Below are 16,231 nucleotides of genomic sequence, written 5' to 3'. Positions count from 1 at the left end.
CTTAGTTAATGGATGTGAAGGACTAACTTTCTGGGTGGTGAACTTACAGTCAAGATTCTTATAATAGTTCACACTAACCACAAACCACATACCTCAGGGAAATAATCTTGTTAATGCCATCCTTACAAATCCAAACCTACAGCCTGTAAGCATCATGCCTCCTTTCCTCCATCTGAATGTGTCATTCTCTGCCTTCTTCTTGCAGGAGATTTTTTTTTTTTTTTTAAGACTACTGAGTCACCAAAAAGAAAGAGAGAGAGAGAGAGGAAAAATCGAAGGCCAGCTAGAAAAAAAACTTGATTTGTATACCCCTCCATCACATGAATGGATGGCGTGCCTCAGTTATAGTTTTATGTCTCTAATTGCCAAGGTTTTTTAAAAGTCTTATGTGCTTTTCCACTCATACACTTTTTTGAAAATTGTACAAGCACACAGAGCCAAGTAAAAAGCCCAAAAATTCTGTGTCTTAGCAGTTGGTGTGATCCCTAAAAGTTTTAAACTGCAGGCAAATTTGCTAGTCGGGTTCACTGCCCATGCTTCTAGAATACCAGCTCCGGGTGGGACCCAAGGCATTTGGGCTCCACGACTGTGCTGTGACCAAGCTGTACCACCCAGCGAAGGCTCTGGATCCCCAGAGGGCTATGGTGGGAGGTTCCTGGGGCTGAGAGTCTGCGGTGCTGGGCACAGCCCTGGCTCTGCCCAGGCCAGCTGCATGTTTTCATCTTCTCCACACGTCACTGGATGCTGTGTCATCTCCATTGTACAGGCAGGAAACAGACCCCAAAAGGCTAGGGGGCTTAGCTGGGCTTGTGCTGGTTGTGAATGGCGGAACCTAGGTTCAAACCAGCATCTGACTTGAAACCGTGTAATTCCCCGTATTAGACAGCTCAGGCTGCTGTAACAAAATGCCACAGACATTTATTTGGTGCTGCCAGTCTGAGATCACGGTGCTGGCAGAGTTGGCTTCCCTGGAGGCCCCCCTCTCTCCTGGGCTTGTAGCTGGCTGGCCCCTTGCTGCTTCTCCTCTCCCTGTCTTCATGGATTTTTTTGCCCCTGGAGCGGGCATCCCTGATGTCTGTGTGTGTGACCTCGTCTCTCTCTCTCTTTAAGGATACCAGTCAGATCAGAGTAGGGCCCACCCTAATGAACTCATTTGGACTTAATCACCTCCTTAAAGGCTCTGTCTTCAAATATAGCCACATTCTGAGGCACTGGGGGGGTTAGGGCTTCAATGTATGACATTTGGGGGGACACAGTTCAGCCCACAACATACTCCCCTGTTACTTGATCTCCATAGAGCTCATGTCTTTCTGTGAATGGGCATGCTAGGAAGAAAGAGGCCACCTCCATCACTGGGGGTGTCTGACGGGCTCACCCTGGGGCCAAGCCCCTTTAAATTCTTCATTTCATTTCATTTGGTTCTTAAACATCCTGAGCAGGTAAGAAATTCCCTGACCCCAAATCAGCCTGAGTGGAGTAACAGAGCTGGGACTCAGCCCTGCGGCATGCTGACCCTCAAGCCCATACCTTCAGCCGCTGCATCACGGGGGGCTGTGACATCCAGAGGCCCCTGGAGGGCCACAGAGGAGGGGAACAGTCACGATGGGACTGGGGAGTTCAGGGAAGCTTTGTATGTTTGAGGTGGCATTAACCTGCCTTATTTTGTAAATTGAGTCGCACTCCTAAATCGCCGGATGGATGGGGGCAGTCTTCCACCCAAAGTTAGTTCTCTTCATGTTTCTTGGCTGGTTTCCCTGGGAATTCGTTGCATATTTATTTATTTATTTTTTTAAAGATTTTATTTATTTATATGAGAGAGAGAGAATGAGACACAGAGAGCATGAGAGGGAGGAGGGTCAGAGGGAGAAGCAGACTCCCTGCCGAGCAGGGAGCCCGATGCGGGACTCGATCCCAGGACTCCAGGATCATGACCTGAGCCGAAGGCAGTCGCTTAACCAACTGAGCCACCCAGGCGCCCCTCGTTGCATATTTATTTATGTGGGGTTATTTGCTTTCAGAATTGCATGGCGGGGGAATCTGCAATCTGGCTGCAAAAAGTAATTTGGCAATTTATTTTCAGGGCTGCCCTTCTTCCAGCAGCTTGTTTCAAACTCAACCTCTGGCACAAAGACATCCATCATTTTAATTGCGTGTTACTGTTTAGTCAGGCACAAATTTGTTTCATTTTCTTTTTCCTTTCTCCTGTGGGTTTTTTTTTTTTAATTTTCCTGAACCACCATTTAAAAAAGCCAAAAATATTTCCCCAAACCAAGCACTTTTTATAGTTAAGGAGTTTTTAACACTGAGATTTCTGGTTTTTTAGTATTGCATATTTGGTTCTTAACCTTTCAGAAACGCAAGGCTTGCCAGTTCTTTTTCCTGTTGAGATAACATCCATAATGCTGTTGTCTCAAGATGGACCAAAGAAGGACAATTGTATTGGTCCCAGGGTCAGAAGGTTCATGTTCTAGTTCTGGCTTTGTATTGGCTGCCTGGCAGTGTGACCTGCTTCTGGCCTCATTTTACCCACCTGTAAAATGAGGGACTTGAATGCACTGATTTCTAGAACATTCCTACGTTCTTACTTGGTAACTTGGATGTTGAGTAGGGTTCCTTACCAAGACCTGCTCATTGTGGCTATCTAAGAATGCCCACCAGGGAGCGTGTTCTGTTCCATATCAAATGTTTTTACTCTGCTTGGTCACAGATGATGGCGTTTTTTTAGTTCAAGGTTAAAAATCAATCCTGTGTCCCTCAGAAATGTTCTAAGGGATAAAATCACTGATTCCACAAAATTAGATAGGGTAGAACGTTTCACTTTGGTATCCAACGCTTAAAAGATTTAGCTTTTGTTGCTGCACATACTTTCTTGCTATAAAAGTATGTTATCTGTGTCTGTGAAGTTGGACATGGAGTACAGTAGCGCACTCCCTTTATAAGCTGCACCAAGGACTGGGGGCAGGGATGAAATGGGACTTAAGATCCACAGGTAGATACTGAGTTGGATCCCAACAGAAGTCTGTATACAGGATTTTGTTTTAAGGTCGTGGAAGAAAATCAGTTGTTAACGGCTTGGAATCATTTCCCCTTTTGGCATCCCATAGCACCTTCACCCTCACTGAGGACATAGACTGGTCCCAGTCACTGGCTTGGATTCTCAAAGGCAGGGCTCAGGCCAGACTGTGTTAACACCCTCCATCCCCTAACTCCTTTGCGTTTGTGAGCTTTAAATTTTTATTACGGAATTTTTCAAGTACGTGAAGTAGAGAGCATAGTATGATGCAACTCTCACGTACACAATGCCCATTTATTAATTGTTTCTCTGGAGTATTTTAAAGCAACTCCCAGGCGACTTAACATTTAACCTGTTACACCTAGCGGGTATCTCTTATGTATAAATACACACACATGCGCATGTATGTGTGTATCCATAATACCCTTGTCCTGCTCCACAAAGTGAACGGTGAGTCCTTAATGTCATCTGCTACCAAGTCCTTGTTCAGTTTTCCCATCATCTCAAAAACCTTTCTACAGTTGGTTTGTTTGAATCAGGAGCCTACTACAGACCACACGTTGCACTTAGTAAATAATGTCTCTTAAGTCTCTTTTCATCGGTAACAGTTCCCTCCCTTCTTTTTGGTGCAATTTATTGAGTTCTTAATATGTAGTTGGTGAGTGTAGAGTAAGACAGCCTCAGATATTCCAACCCTTGATTTTAATGTTTCTCCTAAGGAGAATTAGTGGCCTTTGAAGAATAGTTTTTTGATTTGTTTATTCCTTTTTTTGTTCTAGAATGAATATGTTTATTATTCTACTTCCTTATCTCCAAGCAGGTGATACCCTAAGTTAGCATCACAGTGTAGGGATTTCCAAAGAAACATTTTTTAAAGTTACACAAAGCTTTTATGTATACATACATATGCCATGAACACCTGCTGTATCTGTGTATACGTATGGTTTTCATGCTGGTTATCTATTGTTGCATAACAAACTCCTCCACTTATGCTTAGTGACTTAAAATGACAACCAGGATTCTCTCGGTCAAGAATTTGAGTGGGGCTCAGCTGGGAGGTTGTTCGGCTGCTCCTGGCATTGGCCAGGGTCATCAGGAGTACTCCTTTGGAAAATGGGCTGGTGTGGAGGGCCGAAGACTATGCTCCTCTGGTACTTTGGCAGGGATGTCTGGAAGGCTGGGCTCAGCTGGGACAGTTACCTGGGACACCTGCCCGTGGCCTCTTCAGCCTGGCATTCTCAGCGTGGTTGGGCTTTTCACATGGTGGCTGGCTCTACCTTAGAGAAGCATCCCAAGAGAACGGTCACCTCACCTTGGAAATGACAAAACATTACTGACACCATATTCTATTTGGCTGAAGCAATGTCAGGTTCTTCCAGATGCAAGGGAAAAGAACAAAGATCTTAAAAAAAAAAAAAAAAGAAAGATCTTGCCACGATGTTTGTAAGCACCACAGTTAAAAACCAAAACAAAATAATAAAAACACACTGGGTGCCCAGGTGGCTCAGTCGCTTGAGCGTCCGACTCTTGGTTTTGGCTCAGATCATGATCTCAGGATTGTGAGATCAAGCCCCACATTGAGCTCGATGCTCAGCTTAGAGTCTGCTTGAGATTCTCCCTCTCCCTCTGCCCCTCCCCCAGCTGTCTTGCTCTTTCACTCTCTCTCTCTCTCAAATAAATAAAATCTTTACAACACACACACACACACACACAAACACACACACTAAAGCTAATACCTTAGGTACTTGCCACCTGAGACCTTTTGAGTCCCCCGTGTACTTGCTTGTCTTTTGATGGAAGATAGAGTCCACTGGGGTGGAAAGCACCTGCCCATTCAGGTCATTCAAGGCAGTCTCCTGTCCCCTGTTCTCATTCACTAGGGATTTGAGTGGACTTATTTAGGCAAAGAGCACTGTGACAGATGACATGACTCACCTGGGTTAATAATGAAGGTGACATGGAGAGGCCCCCTCTAACTTAGATCTTTTAAGAGCAATTTGCCCAGTGGATCTTTGTGTTGGGGAGGTTGTCTGATGCTCTGTTAATGTCCCTGTTGGTAGGAATAGCATATTGCAATTTGCCTGTTAGGAATGTCACCCAAAATTGAAGAATATTCAACACATGCTGTCTCTGATGTTTCTTACTGAGAGTTGGAAGCATAACATTTGAAGATTTATTTTATCTATTTGAAAGAGAGAGTGGGGGGGGAGGGGCAAAGGGAGACAATCTTTAAGCAGACTCCTCACTGAGTGCAGAGCCCAATGCAAGGCTCAGACCCATGAGATCAGGACCTGAGCCGAAACCAAGAGTCGGATGCCCAACCGACTGAGCCACCCAGGCATAACATTGGAAGTGTTGGTCAAAACCAGTTTTCAGGCAGCCAGGATCAAGTAGTTTTAGGTGTCTGGACTTCATTCAGCATCTTAAGGAATAAATGGAAAACCATCCCTTAAACTATTGAGTCCCTTGTGATAGGCATGCTTGGAAGGAGCTATAGAGAGACAGAAATTGAGGTCACTAGATGTTAGCTATTCCACATTGATTGAAAGAAGGTTCATAGGATCATGGCCAGTGGGGTCATTTAATTCTAGCAGCAGCCCTGTGAGGGACGTGGCGTTAAAGGAACAAATGGAGTGCTTTGAATTTCTGCTGCTTGGCCCAGAGAGGGTTTATCAACCAGGAACAGAGGCTGATCAATAGTAAATCAATAATGTAATACACAGTCTGTGTTTTATATTTATCTTTCCATTACTTGAAGCCAATATGGCAGTGTTCTGTGGTGGAATGGTGAAACTGAAAATCTGCCCACCCAGTCCTCATGTAGCACAGTGAGAGCCCCTTTCCCAACGTGGAAAGAACCCTGGTTCTTAGTGCAGCTGATCAGTAGGGTCTCCGTTCACTGAGTCACGCACCAAGATGGCAGTCATTTTCTTCCAAGATCATTCTTACTTCCCTGTTGATCAAAAATTAAGGGCGGTTGTTTTTGTTGCTTCCTGTGATTTCTAAGAGATTGTTAGCCAGGCATGTCAGGAAATTAGTATCACTGTGCTCTGTTTTACCAGAATTGAATTTCCAGGAGCTGCTCAGACTGTTGATGTCCCCCTCAGCACAGTGTCTTGGCTTCTGTGTTAGTTTGTGAGCAAATCATCTGCTGTCCATTCTGCCACAACTTGCCTGCCCTCCAAACAAATTAGTAATTGCCTCCCCACCATGAGATCTGTTTGTGTTGGACTGTGTGGCCTTGTACCCCAGCTGTAGCCCTGCTTGAAGTAGGCTCTCAGTATTTGTGTATTGAATTGGGCTTAAGAAATATTTCTTGTTTGCAGGACACGTTCTGTGTGCTAAGAGCCACAGAGGCAAATGAGTTGAGTAGAGAAGCAATGGAGTGAGGTAGAAAGAATTCTATCCCAAAAAAATCAGAAAGGCTGGATTCTGATTCTAGTTCCGCCACTTACAAGCAATATGAACTTGGTCACGTAATTTCTCTGAGGCTCAGTTTTCCTCTGTGCAAAATGGGGTCCTGGAACGTTGGTAAACATTGAAGCACTCTTCAATGGGGGCGGGGTGGAATTTATAAGATGGACAATCTGGTCTTAATTCCTGCAGATTATGGATACTGTTATGAGTCCCCAAATTTTGCTGATGGCTGAGATGCTATTTCTCACGAGGAAATTTCAAGGTAACATTTTTTTTTTTTTGTAGTTTCAGGCTTTTATATGGTAAATTCAGATAGTTGTAATTTCAGATATCCTGGAGTAAACAGTTTATATTTGTTCTTAGTGACTTAGTACTGATGGTAGTGGGGACAGAGACGCTGGGGCTGTGTGTGTCTGTGTGTGTAGAATAGCTAGTTTCTTACTAAGAACGTAGAAAATTAGCAAATTATCAAGTTGTGAGGATGGGGGGGCCAGACCTGCTAACTAACCATGAGATGAGTACTTCCTAGAAACAGCTGAAACAGGCCCTGAGGCAGGTGCCTTCTGGGAACTGCTGGCCACTAGCAACTGGAGAGACCAGGTGGACTTCTGAGAGCTACTGTAAATCGGGGTGTTTAAGAACTTGGAAAGCGGGGTGCCTGGGTGGCTCAGTCGTTAAGCATCTGCTTTCGGCTCAGGTCATGATCCCAGGGTCCTGGGATCGAGCCCCACATCGGGCTCCCTGCTCGGCGGGAAGCCTGCTTCTCCCTCTCCCACTCCCCCTGCTTGTGTTCCTCTCTCTCACTGTGTCTCTCTCTGTCAAATAAATAAATAAAATCTTAAAAAAAAAAAAAAAAACTTGGAAAGGAAGGAATTGATTTCCAGGGACCAACATGGGTTTACAGAAATCCCCAAAATCAGACTAGTCTCAGCTTTTCTTCAAAGGGAATTACTAAACCGCTGTAGATCACGGACTCTCTGAACTTTGATTTTTGTTAAGTATTTGCCAAAAAGCACATTGTATCATTCTTGTGGACAAGTGAGAGAAACGAGGTTTGAATGAAAGTAATAATAATTCCTTTGTGTGGATAGGACATCGCAGTTCACCATGCATGCTCATATGCTTTCTTATTTTTTATTTTATTTTACTTTATTTTTTTTAAGTAAGCTCCACACCCAGCATGGGGCTTGAGCTCACAACCCTGAGATCAAGAGTCGCATGCTCTACCATCTGAGCCAGCCAGGTGTCCCTCTTGCTTTTTTTATTAATATAATGACTTAGCAAGGTTGGTGGTGCAGGTGAGAGTACCCTATTTTCCAGATGAAGCGGAGACTCAGTGCAGTTACCTAAGGTCATGGTCGAATTACTAGAAAAGAGGTACAACTGGGTTCTAACCCAACATGTTTGGCTTCTGAGAGTCTCAGGGCATGACCCCACCGTGGTCACACTCTCGCCACCTACACCCCTCCGCCCTCACCCCCCACCCCTGCCTGCATTACACTTCCCACATATTGTAAAACTGAGATCAGTATCTGATACATGGGATAATAGCCCAGGACTCATAATGTTCTTAAGAGGATATGTCATGGGCCAATTTAAATAAAATGACATTTATTTAAACAAATGTAAAAACTTACGCTTAGGTTTAGAAACTATCACCACAATTATTTTGGTGATTTTTTAGCCTATATATAAAAATCCCAAACTTGATAATATTTTGTGTGTGTAGAAGGCATAGCACAGTGTGGTATGGTTTCCAGAACGCCAGTGCATTGGAGCAGACAGGGTGTCTGGAAGGTGAGATGGTAGGACCAGGGTTCTGCAGACTCAGACCCCAGCTGGCTGTAGAGAATTCCCAGCGGAGATGGACCGGGAAGTTCAGGCTTCCGAACAGTCGGTCATTTGGAGACTGTTGTGGGAACCGAGGATTCCCCTTCATCCATCCACATCAGTGTTTGTTTATTGAGCTTCAGAATGTCAGATGATTGAGAAGCAAAGATGAACCAGACAGGGTGCCACGAAGGAGAAGTTTCATAATGACCACTGTTACTTCAGCGTGGCCGTGGGGATTGGCTTGCTGCCCACGGGGTGGGACTAGGGACGTAGGAAGAGGGCACCCAGGCAAAGGGATGACACAGGTAACACCGTAGGGTGGACCTGCTGCATATGTTGGGTGGGCATTGTGGTTGGAGAGTATGTGTTTGATTGGAGCCCAGGGTACCTGTGGGGCCTGGGGAGATAAAGCGGGTGTTGGGTTGGGCAGTATTGTTGGCGCAGAGTCTGATGCCAGGCTGCGTTCATCCTCGGGTGCACGTTTTTGTGCAGAAGAGGGACTGAGGTGAGGGCTGTGTTGTGTGAAATCCATTCTGGCAAACCTGGGAAAGACGGGTTTTAGGAGGGGCGCTCGCTGTGGTGCAGATACAAGGAGATGTCGCCGGAGCCGTTGTGGGGAGGAAAGGGGGAGCCTTTTGGAAGGTGGGCGGAGGGCCTGGCCATCTGGTGGGGGAGGAGCAGGTGGGCAGAGGAGAGCCTCGTGTGTCTGCAAGGACATGGCTCCCGGAATCCTTGCTCTGCCCGGATGTCCTGCTTTTCCATTTTAGTTCCCAGCCAGAGCGGATACACTTGCCCGGCCCACAGCTTCTCGCCTCCTTTCAGACCTGCCGGGGATGGCCCGCGTCGTGCGCTGCGGAGACTCATGAGATTTGGATGCATTGGCTTCTGTCTTCTTTGTTATCTCAGGACCACAGTTGACCTGTTACATTGCACGTGGGTCAGGTTGCCGTGAGACGCTGCCAGTTGCCTCTTATCTAAGAGGGTCAGGATGGTTCGTTTATTTGGGGAGACAGTTAAGACATCAGCTGTGCAGGAGGCTTCCTGATCAGAAGTGTGGCTGGGAACCGGTAAATATACAACGTAGGAAGCTCTCACTGGCCAGTGGAGGTGGCACGGGGCCCGTACCTTTCCCTCAGCTGGTAACTCTGTACTCTTGCTTTACACAGGATGTTAATGAGCTTGGTGAGTTTTAACTCCTTTCTGATCAGAAGTTGCTGCCCCAGAGAGACATACTGACTCAGAAGCGCTGGTTGCTGGTCCTTGTGAGAAGCGATGTATTGAGATGGGAGGAGGGAAGCAAGAACTCATGGGTGGAGCTTCTGCCCTGCTGTGTCTGGGGACAGCCTGCCATATGTATCTGGAAGTTGAAGCGTCGCTGGAGTCCAGAAGGGTGATCTGGACGGAGTTAAGGTTTGGTCTCAGTCCGTTCTGCTTCAGAAGGCAGGGAGATGAGTGGTATTGCCACTGTGGTCAGGTATCACGCCGTTTTGGGTGACATTGCTCCCCAAGGATGACAGGGCTTCCTGCAGCTGTTTGATCTTTCAGACTTTGTGACCCCAGTGTAGCCCAGCCCCTGGAATAGTGGCTGGCATTTGCTGAGGTCAGTATTTGTTGAAGGAATGAGTGGATTCATCACAAGGAGATATCAAGGCAGCGAGGCGACAAGGAGTAGCCTCCAGTCTCGTCACGTTAATGGATCTCCCATTGTAACCATTAGACAGCATTTCACATAATAGCCACAAAATCGTGTTAGGGAAATGGGCTTGGAAGTGCAGCAGGTTCCAGTTCCTGGAATAGTTAATTTGAAAAGATCGTAATGAGTGCATTCTCCTATTTAGGCCTGCTGCAGGTGAAGTATCAGTCTGTTGTCCACATTTTAGCATGGTCTATCCAGACGATGTGTTGCTTGGCCCCAAACCACCCACACACACCCACCCCCTCCCCCCACACACACACCCCACCCCACCCCCACCCCCCCCCAGCCTGCAGAGCCGGCCTTCATGGAGTGCCTGCTGTGTGCCAGCCAGGGATGTGCTTTGGGGATGGAGGGAAGGGGAGAGGAACACAGCTGGTCCCTGCCCTCAGCCTGAAGTCCGATTAAGACAGGAACAAAGGCGACCGCGGTGCAGGGTGAGAAGTGTGTGTGTAATAAAGACGCGCGCTTGCTTATGGGAGCACAGGAGGGGGCACTTACTGCCGTGGGTCGGGGGTCGGGGGAGGGGTGGGGTCGTGAAGGAGGGGCTGTTTGGGCAAAGCCTGAGATGACAGTCTGTGGGCTTCTGGGGGCTGCCCCAGGTGGCGTGTCCTGGCTGGCAGGACGGGGGAGTTCCCTGGAGCCTTCTCGGTTTTGCCTGGACACTTTGTGGGCTGGGAGGAGAAATAGATGGCAGTGGGTTCAGGGGCTGTGGCCTGGACCCTCTTGTCTTTGTCTGACCTTTCACTCCCTGGGACCTCTGTTTTGAGGACCCCTCTATCCCAGCCCTCATAATCTCACCAGATTCTTTTTAGAGCTGGAAAGGGCCATCGGGAATTCTCTCTTCCAGAGGTAGAGACCTAGAGCGTAAGGGGCTGGGGGAGGTGGGTGGGGGGAAGTGTTTACAGGTGAGTCAGTAAACATGGTATTTCCTGTCCACCAGCCCCTCTGTGTCTGCCATGTCCCAGTCCAGTGAGCGAGGGTCTGCTGATAGAGGAGCCAGTCTGGCATGGCAGAAAGGACCAGCCAACCCTAGAAGGGTTCTTTTCCCAACCTCCCCCTTGAGCTCTTTCTAAATAAGAGCCGTTTTAGAAAGACATCAGAAACGTAAGATTTGGAATGATCTAGAGAGAAGCTTGGGCCAGCTGCCCTTATTTTCCACGTGTGGAAATGTGTTTTTTCAGTTCATCCTCCGTGAGTGTTAAAATGACATCCCTGGATGGTAAGTCCTGAACCAAAATAGAGAGATCCAGGTGGGGAGCAGGTGGGATTTGGGGTCTGCTGAGTTTGAGCGACCCAGGCCATTCAGGGCACCGTGCCTGGTTTGTAGCTGCAGAAGTCCAGGATGGGCGTATGGATTTGGGGAAATTATGAATTGCTTAATGGTCACAGTTAATGCATGTGGGACTACTCTTGCTTCCTGCCAGCCCAGTTCTGTCTGCCACATCGTGCTGCTAAAGCTGTATGCTAACTAGTTCTGTCCCCCCAGGAAACCCACTAATGAGGCACTGGCCCCGTGGTGATAGGTGTTGGGTAGGCTAGAAGTGCCGGGTAGTAAGAGGAGCGAGTACATCGGAGGAAGAGCGCCGGAATGGTGATTTTGTGTGTTTTTAATTGTGTTTGTTGTCTAACGACTGCCAAAAGATCCGTGTTAAAGAACACTCGGGAAGAAAACCATCCATGGTTTCTCCATCCCAACACAGGGCTTTTAGTTTTCGCAAACCATTTTTATCAAGCAAACCATACAGCGCAGACAGATTGCTGTGTAGTTGGAATCGCAGCTTCTTACTCCTTTGTGGTCTGTTTATTTAACGTCGACATAAGAATCTTCCTGATTCCTGTCTCATCCTTATAATTATCTGTCCTAACAGCCCAGCAGTATTCCCGACTGTTGATGGGCCCAGCTCTGTGTCCCTGTGGTTGGAGTTTGGGTTGTTTCTTCTTCGTGCCCCAGACCCAGCTTTATTTCTCCAGTAGATAATGCTCCAGAGAATATCTCTGCGCCTGGAGCCTTCTGCTCCTATTGAACTGTTGCCTTTAAGGAGTGTTTCCAGGAAGGAAGGAGTCTGAAAGTTAAAATCCAGTGCCATATTTTTGAGTTGTTTTTTTTTTTTGCTTTTTGTGAGTGCTGTTTTATATAACACAAATGCAGACATACACATAAAACAAAGGTTCAGTTTCACAAACTTCAGGAAGGCAGACACCCTTGTACCACCCCCCACGTCAGGAGCTGGGACCCTGCCAGCCAGCGGGAGGTCCACTGTGGGCTCTCTCCCTGGCACATCCCCTCTGGGCCCCTGAGAGCAACAACTCCCCTGACTTCGTTGTAACCACTTCTTGATCCTCTCTTCAAGTCTTCTCACCCAATGTGCGTCCCTACACATTGCAGTTTCGTTTTGCTTTTTTTTTTTTTTATAAAGGTGACTTTTAGATCTTTTGTAACTTCTAGGTGCCCCTCCATCCCTTTACTTCTGTCTCTTCTGTTTGTTGAAGAAGCTATGTTGTCGTCCTGAGGAGTTTCTAGAATTTCCCACAGGCTGGATCTTGCTCATTGCGGCCCCATTACAGTTTAGAACATTCCTCTGCATTTCCTGCAGTTGGCTGTTGGATCTACTGGTTGAATCAGCCCCAGACTTGTTCTGTTGTTGTTGGGTTTTTTTTTTCCTGTGGGGAGAAAGATTACATCTTGGGGGGGTGCTCTTCATCAGGAGGTACTCGATGGCTGGTTGTCTTCTGTCGCGATGTTAGTAGCCGCCGGGTTTCAGTGCTTAGCACCTAACATTCATTAGAAGTTGCAAAACTGGGATACTGCAATTCAGTGATTCCTTCTTCATTTTGTTGTTGCTGTACTACTATAAAGAGAAATTCTGCCCATCTGCTATTTTTAATACCTTTATTGAGGTGGACATACCATATAACTCACCTATCGGAGGTGTATAATTCGGTGGCTTTTAGTATATTCATAGAGTTGTGCATCTGTCCCACGCCCAATGTGGGGCTCGACCTCATGACCCTGAGATCAAGAGTCACATGCTCTGCTGACTGAGCCAGCCAGGCACCTCTGGTTTTATTGGGGTTTTTTGTTGCTTGTGCTTGTGGTGTTTTATCTAAGAAGTCATTGCTTAATCCAAGGTCATGAAGACTTGTGCTTCCGTTTTGAGAATTTTATAGTTTTAGCTCTTGCGTTTAGGTCTTTGACCCGTTTTGATTTAATTTTTGTATATCCCATCATTTACTCTTTGGTTACCCAGTGCTACAGCCAACTGGCCAGATCAGTGCCTGATCTCTTCCCTTTATTTACCAGTTTTCATAATAAGGCATTAGTTCCTTATTCATCCTATGAAGTTGTTCTTTGGTGTTTTGTTTTGTTTTCATTATGAGTAATTAGATTTAATAATGAGTTTTTATTATAATACAAATAATTAAATTGTTTAAAAATATTTTATTTATTTGAGAGAGAGAGTGAACAAGACAGCAAGCAAGAGAGAGAGAGAGAGCATGAGCAGGGGGGAGGGGCAGAGGGAGAAGCAGACTTCCCGCTGAGCAGGGAGCCCGATGCAGGGCCTCGATCCCAGGACCCTGGGATCATGACCTGAGCTGAAGGCAGATGCTTCCCTGACTGAGCCACCCAGATGCCCCCATATACTGTGGCATATACATGTATACAATATAGAGACAAAAGTGGTTTTGGTTTTGTTTCTTTTTAAAACGTTTTGTTCTTTTTTTTTTTTTTTAAAGATTTTATTTATTTATTTGAGAGAGAGAGAATGAGAGAGAGCACATGAGAGGGGTTAGGGTCAGAGGGAGAAGCAGACTCCCTGCCGAACAGGGAGCCCGATGCGGGACTCCATCCAGGGACTCCAGGATCATGACCTGAGCCAAAGGCAGTCACTTAACCAACTGAGCCACCCAGGTGCCCTAAAACGTTTTGTTCTTATCCAGTGGTCACATCCTCAGTTTTCATCTACCCAATTGTCTTCCAGAAACATGCCAAAGGCCAGGATCTGTTTGATCAGATCGTGTACCACTTGGACCTCGTGGAAACAGATTACTTCGGCCTCCAGTTCCTCGACTCTTCCCAGGTTGCTGTGAGTACTCCTTTGACACGTTTTGGGACAGTTTGATTTTTCATGCTAATTGCAGATCCACAATTGCTGGAGATTGGTAGAGGGAAAATAGGAATTAAACGGTGATGTTGTTGCAGTAGCAAGCGTTGGGGTGGCGGTGATGGTGCCCATGTGACATTCATCCACATGTCCCCTCCCTTGAGGTGGCCAATAACCGGGAGAGGAAGAGAGAAAGAAGCGTTCCTGTTGTGCAAGGGAATGCATTCGGGAAACATTTCTAAGCATAGGGATGCAACTTGGGCACATTTCTAGAGTAGGTAGAAAGCAGAAGATATACCAGTCTAGAAATGCTTTAAATGATGCTTTATTTTTAACCGGCACAGGGACTGCAGCATCATCTTCTTGTGGACTCTTGCTGGGTGGAGAGAGCGGGTGCTGTGAACACACTGAATGTGATCCCAGCCAGGCTTAGTGGGTGCACTAAGTGCACTAAGCCACTTAGTGGCTGCTCCGGTCGGAGCAGGTCTTGGCACTGCCTGAGAACCATCTTGCAGGCTCCAGGAGGTTGTGTTAGGTCAGCTGGGCCTGGGACAGAACTGTCCACAGCGGGGTTGCTAGAGGGAGTGAACCTGACGTAGCTCAGAGCCACTCTTTTCAAAAGCACGAATGACTTCACAGTCTCCTTCCCCAACAAAATCTAACTCTGGGTTTCAAAGTAATTTATTCAACAATCAAAAATATTTTTTGAGGTGGGTGGGGGGATGGGTGAAATAAAGGGGATTAAGAGTATATGTATCTTGGTGAGCACTGAGAAATGTATAGAATTGTTGAATCATTATATGGTCTGCCCGAAACTATTACAACATGCCTTGTATGTTCATTATAATTGAGTAAAAAAAAAAATATTTATTGAGCATCAGTTATGCACTGGGTCCCTTTTAAGCACTGTAGATAAAGCATTGAACACATATATGACAGATGGTGGTAAGTATTAAGAATAAAGCAGAGTAAGGGGAGAGACAGACTGAGTAAGGGGTGGTGCTATTTTAGATTGTATGAAAGGGTGAGTTCCCTGATAGGAGATGTTTGAGCATCCGTGGCTAGTCTTTCTCCCTAAAGACACTTCTTCACATACTCCCTGGGGGGTCACAGGTGCCAGTTCAGGCTAAGATGCTCAAAATCGGTGCCTAGAAATTGGGTCCACCTGAGAACGTCTGTGTCACGCTGAGTCCAAGATGATGCCGTGGAGTCAGGACTTCCGTGCATCCCTCTGGCTGCAGGCCTCCTAGGCGGACACCCCCTCTGCTCCCACCAGAAGCCCCTCTGCACTTCAGGACTTCCTGTCCACCATCCCCTTACCTCCCTGACTGTTGCCACGAACTCTCCAGCCGCTGCCTTGAGTTAGTGGTCGGATTCCTTCCCCATTTCCCAGCTGGAGACTCGTTCCCCGCCCGCCAGGACCCAGGACAGGGGTGACCAGCTTTCCTCTGCCTGCCCCCCTGTCCCGTTCTGCTGTCGTCCAGGTTGGGCCACCTGGTGCCCTGCCTTCTGACCTCGCAGGTGGTCTCAGCCTTTCTTTTCCCCTGGGCAGCCTGGGAATTCAAGTTGCCCATCCTTCTAAATACCCTGGACACTGTTCCCTCGCATTGAAACTTGGGCAAACCTCGGACACATTCACTTGGGTCCCGTCACCACCCGATCGCTCCAAGAGCTGGAATTCTGTTGTTCCCGTCCCATGATAACTTCCCTTGGTTCCATCTTTCCAGTCCCCCTGCACATGGCCTTGGACCTTAACCGTTGCCTCCTGCCTCATTCTCCCCTCTCGCGGCCTGGCGGAGCCTCAGCCCTCTTGCCTGTGTGCTTTTTGATGCTCCTGCCCCCGTGACTGTCCCCTTGCCTCCCCTCAACACGCAGGCCCATCTGTTCTCCCAGGCTGGCAGGCTGTGCCTTTTGACCCCCGCACAGGTCACAGCTCACAGATACAGCAAAGTCCAAGCCCCTGGGCTACTCTTGGAGCCTTGTTAGCCCCTTTGGGACTCGGTTCCCCTTCGGAATCCTGACCACAGCCCTGCAGTCCAGTTCTTGCAACAACTCTGTTCGTGCACTTGGCCTTACCTCCTGCTGAGAAGACTGAGGTCATTTAGCTAAAACCCTTTGAGTTTTCTTACCCTGCACCTCAAAGTTTCTCTTTCTGTCTATCCTTTTCAC

At 47.1% G+C, this 16,231-nt stretch overlaps 1 protein-coding gene across 6 annotated transcripts in view; it reads left to right on the top strand.

Annotated features, from left to right (window-relative positions):
- Positions 1 to 16,231, top strand: part of EPB41L4B (erythrocyte membrane protein band 4.1 like 4B) — a 127,124-nt gene that overhangs the window by 21,304 nt on the left and 89,589 nt on the right. For all 6 annotated transcript variants that reach the window (XM_081803343.1, XM_081803341.1, XM_081803340.1 and 3 more), the window contains exon 2: positions 13,940 to 14,044. In XM_081803343.1, the coding sequence (XP_081659469.1) occupies positions 13,940 to 14,044 (105 nt within the window). The remainder of the gene's footprint in view (positions 1 to 13,939; positions 14,045 to 16,231) is intronic.

The sequence above is a fragment of the Leptonychotes weddellii genome, chromosome 14, assembly GCF_054177405.1.
Source record: "Leptonychotes weddellii isolate Sample4059 chromosome 14, ASM5417740v2, whole genome shotgun sequence".
Taxonomy (NCBI): Eukaryota; Metazoa; Chordata; class Mammalia; order Carnivora; family Phocidae; genus Leptonychotes; species Leptonychotes weddellii.
Note: the sequence above shows the minus strand (reverse complement) of the source record. Positions and strands in the feature narration are given on the sequence as shown.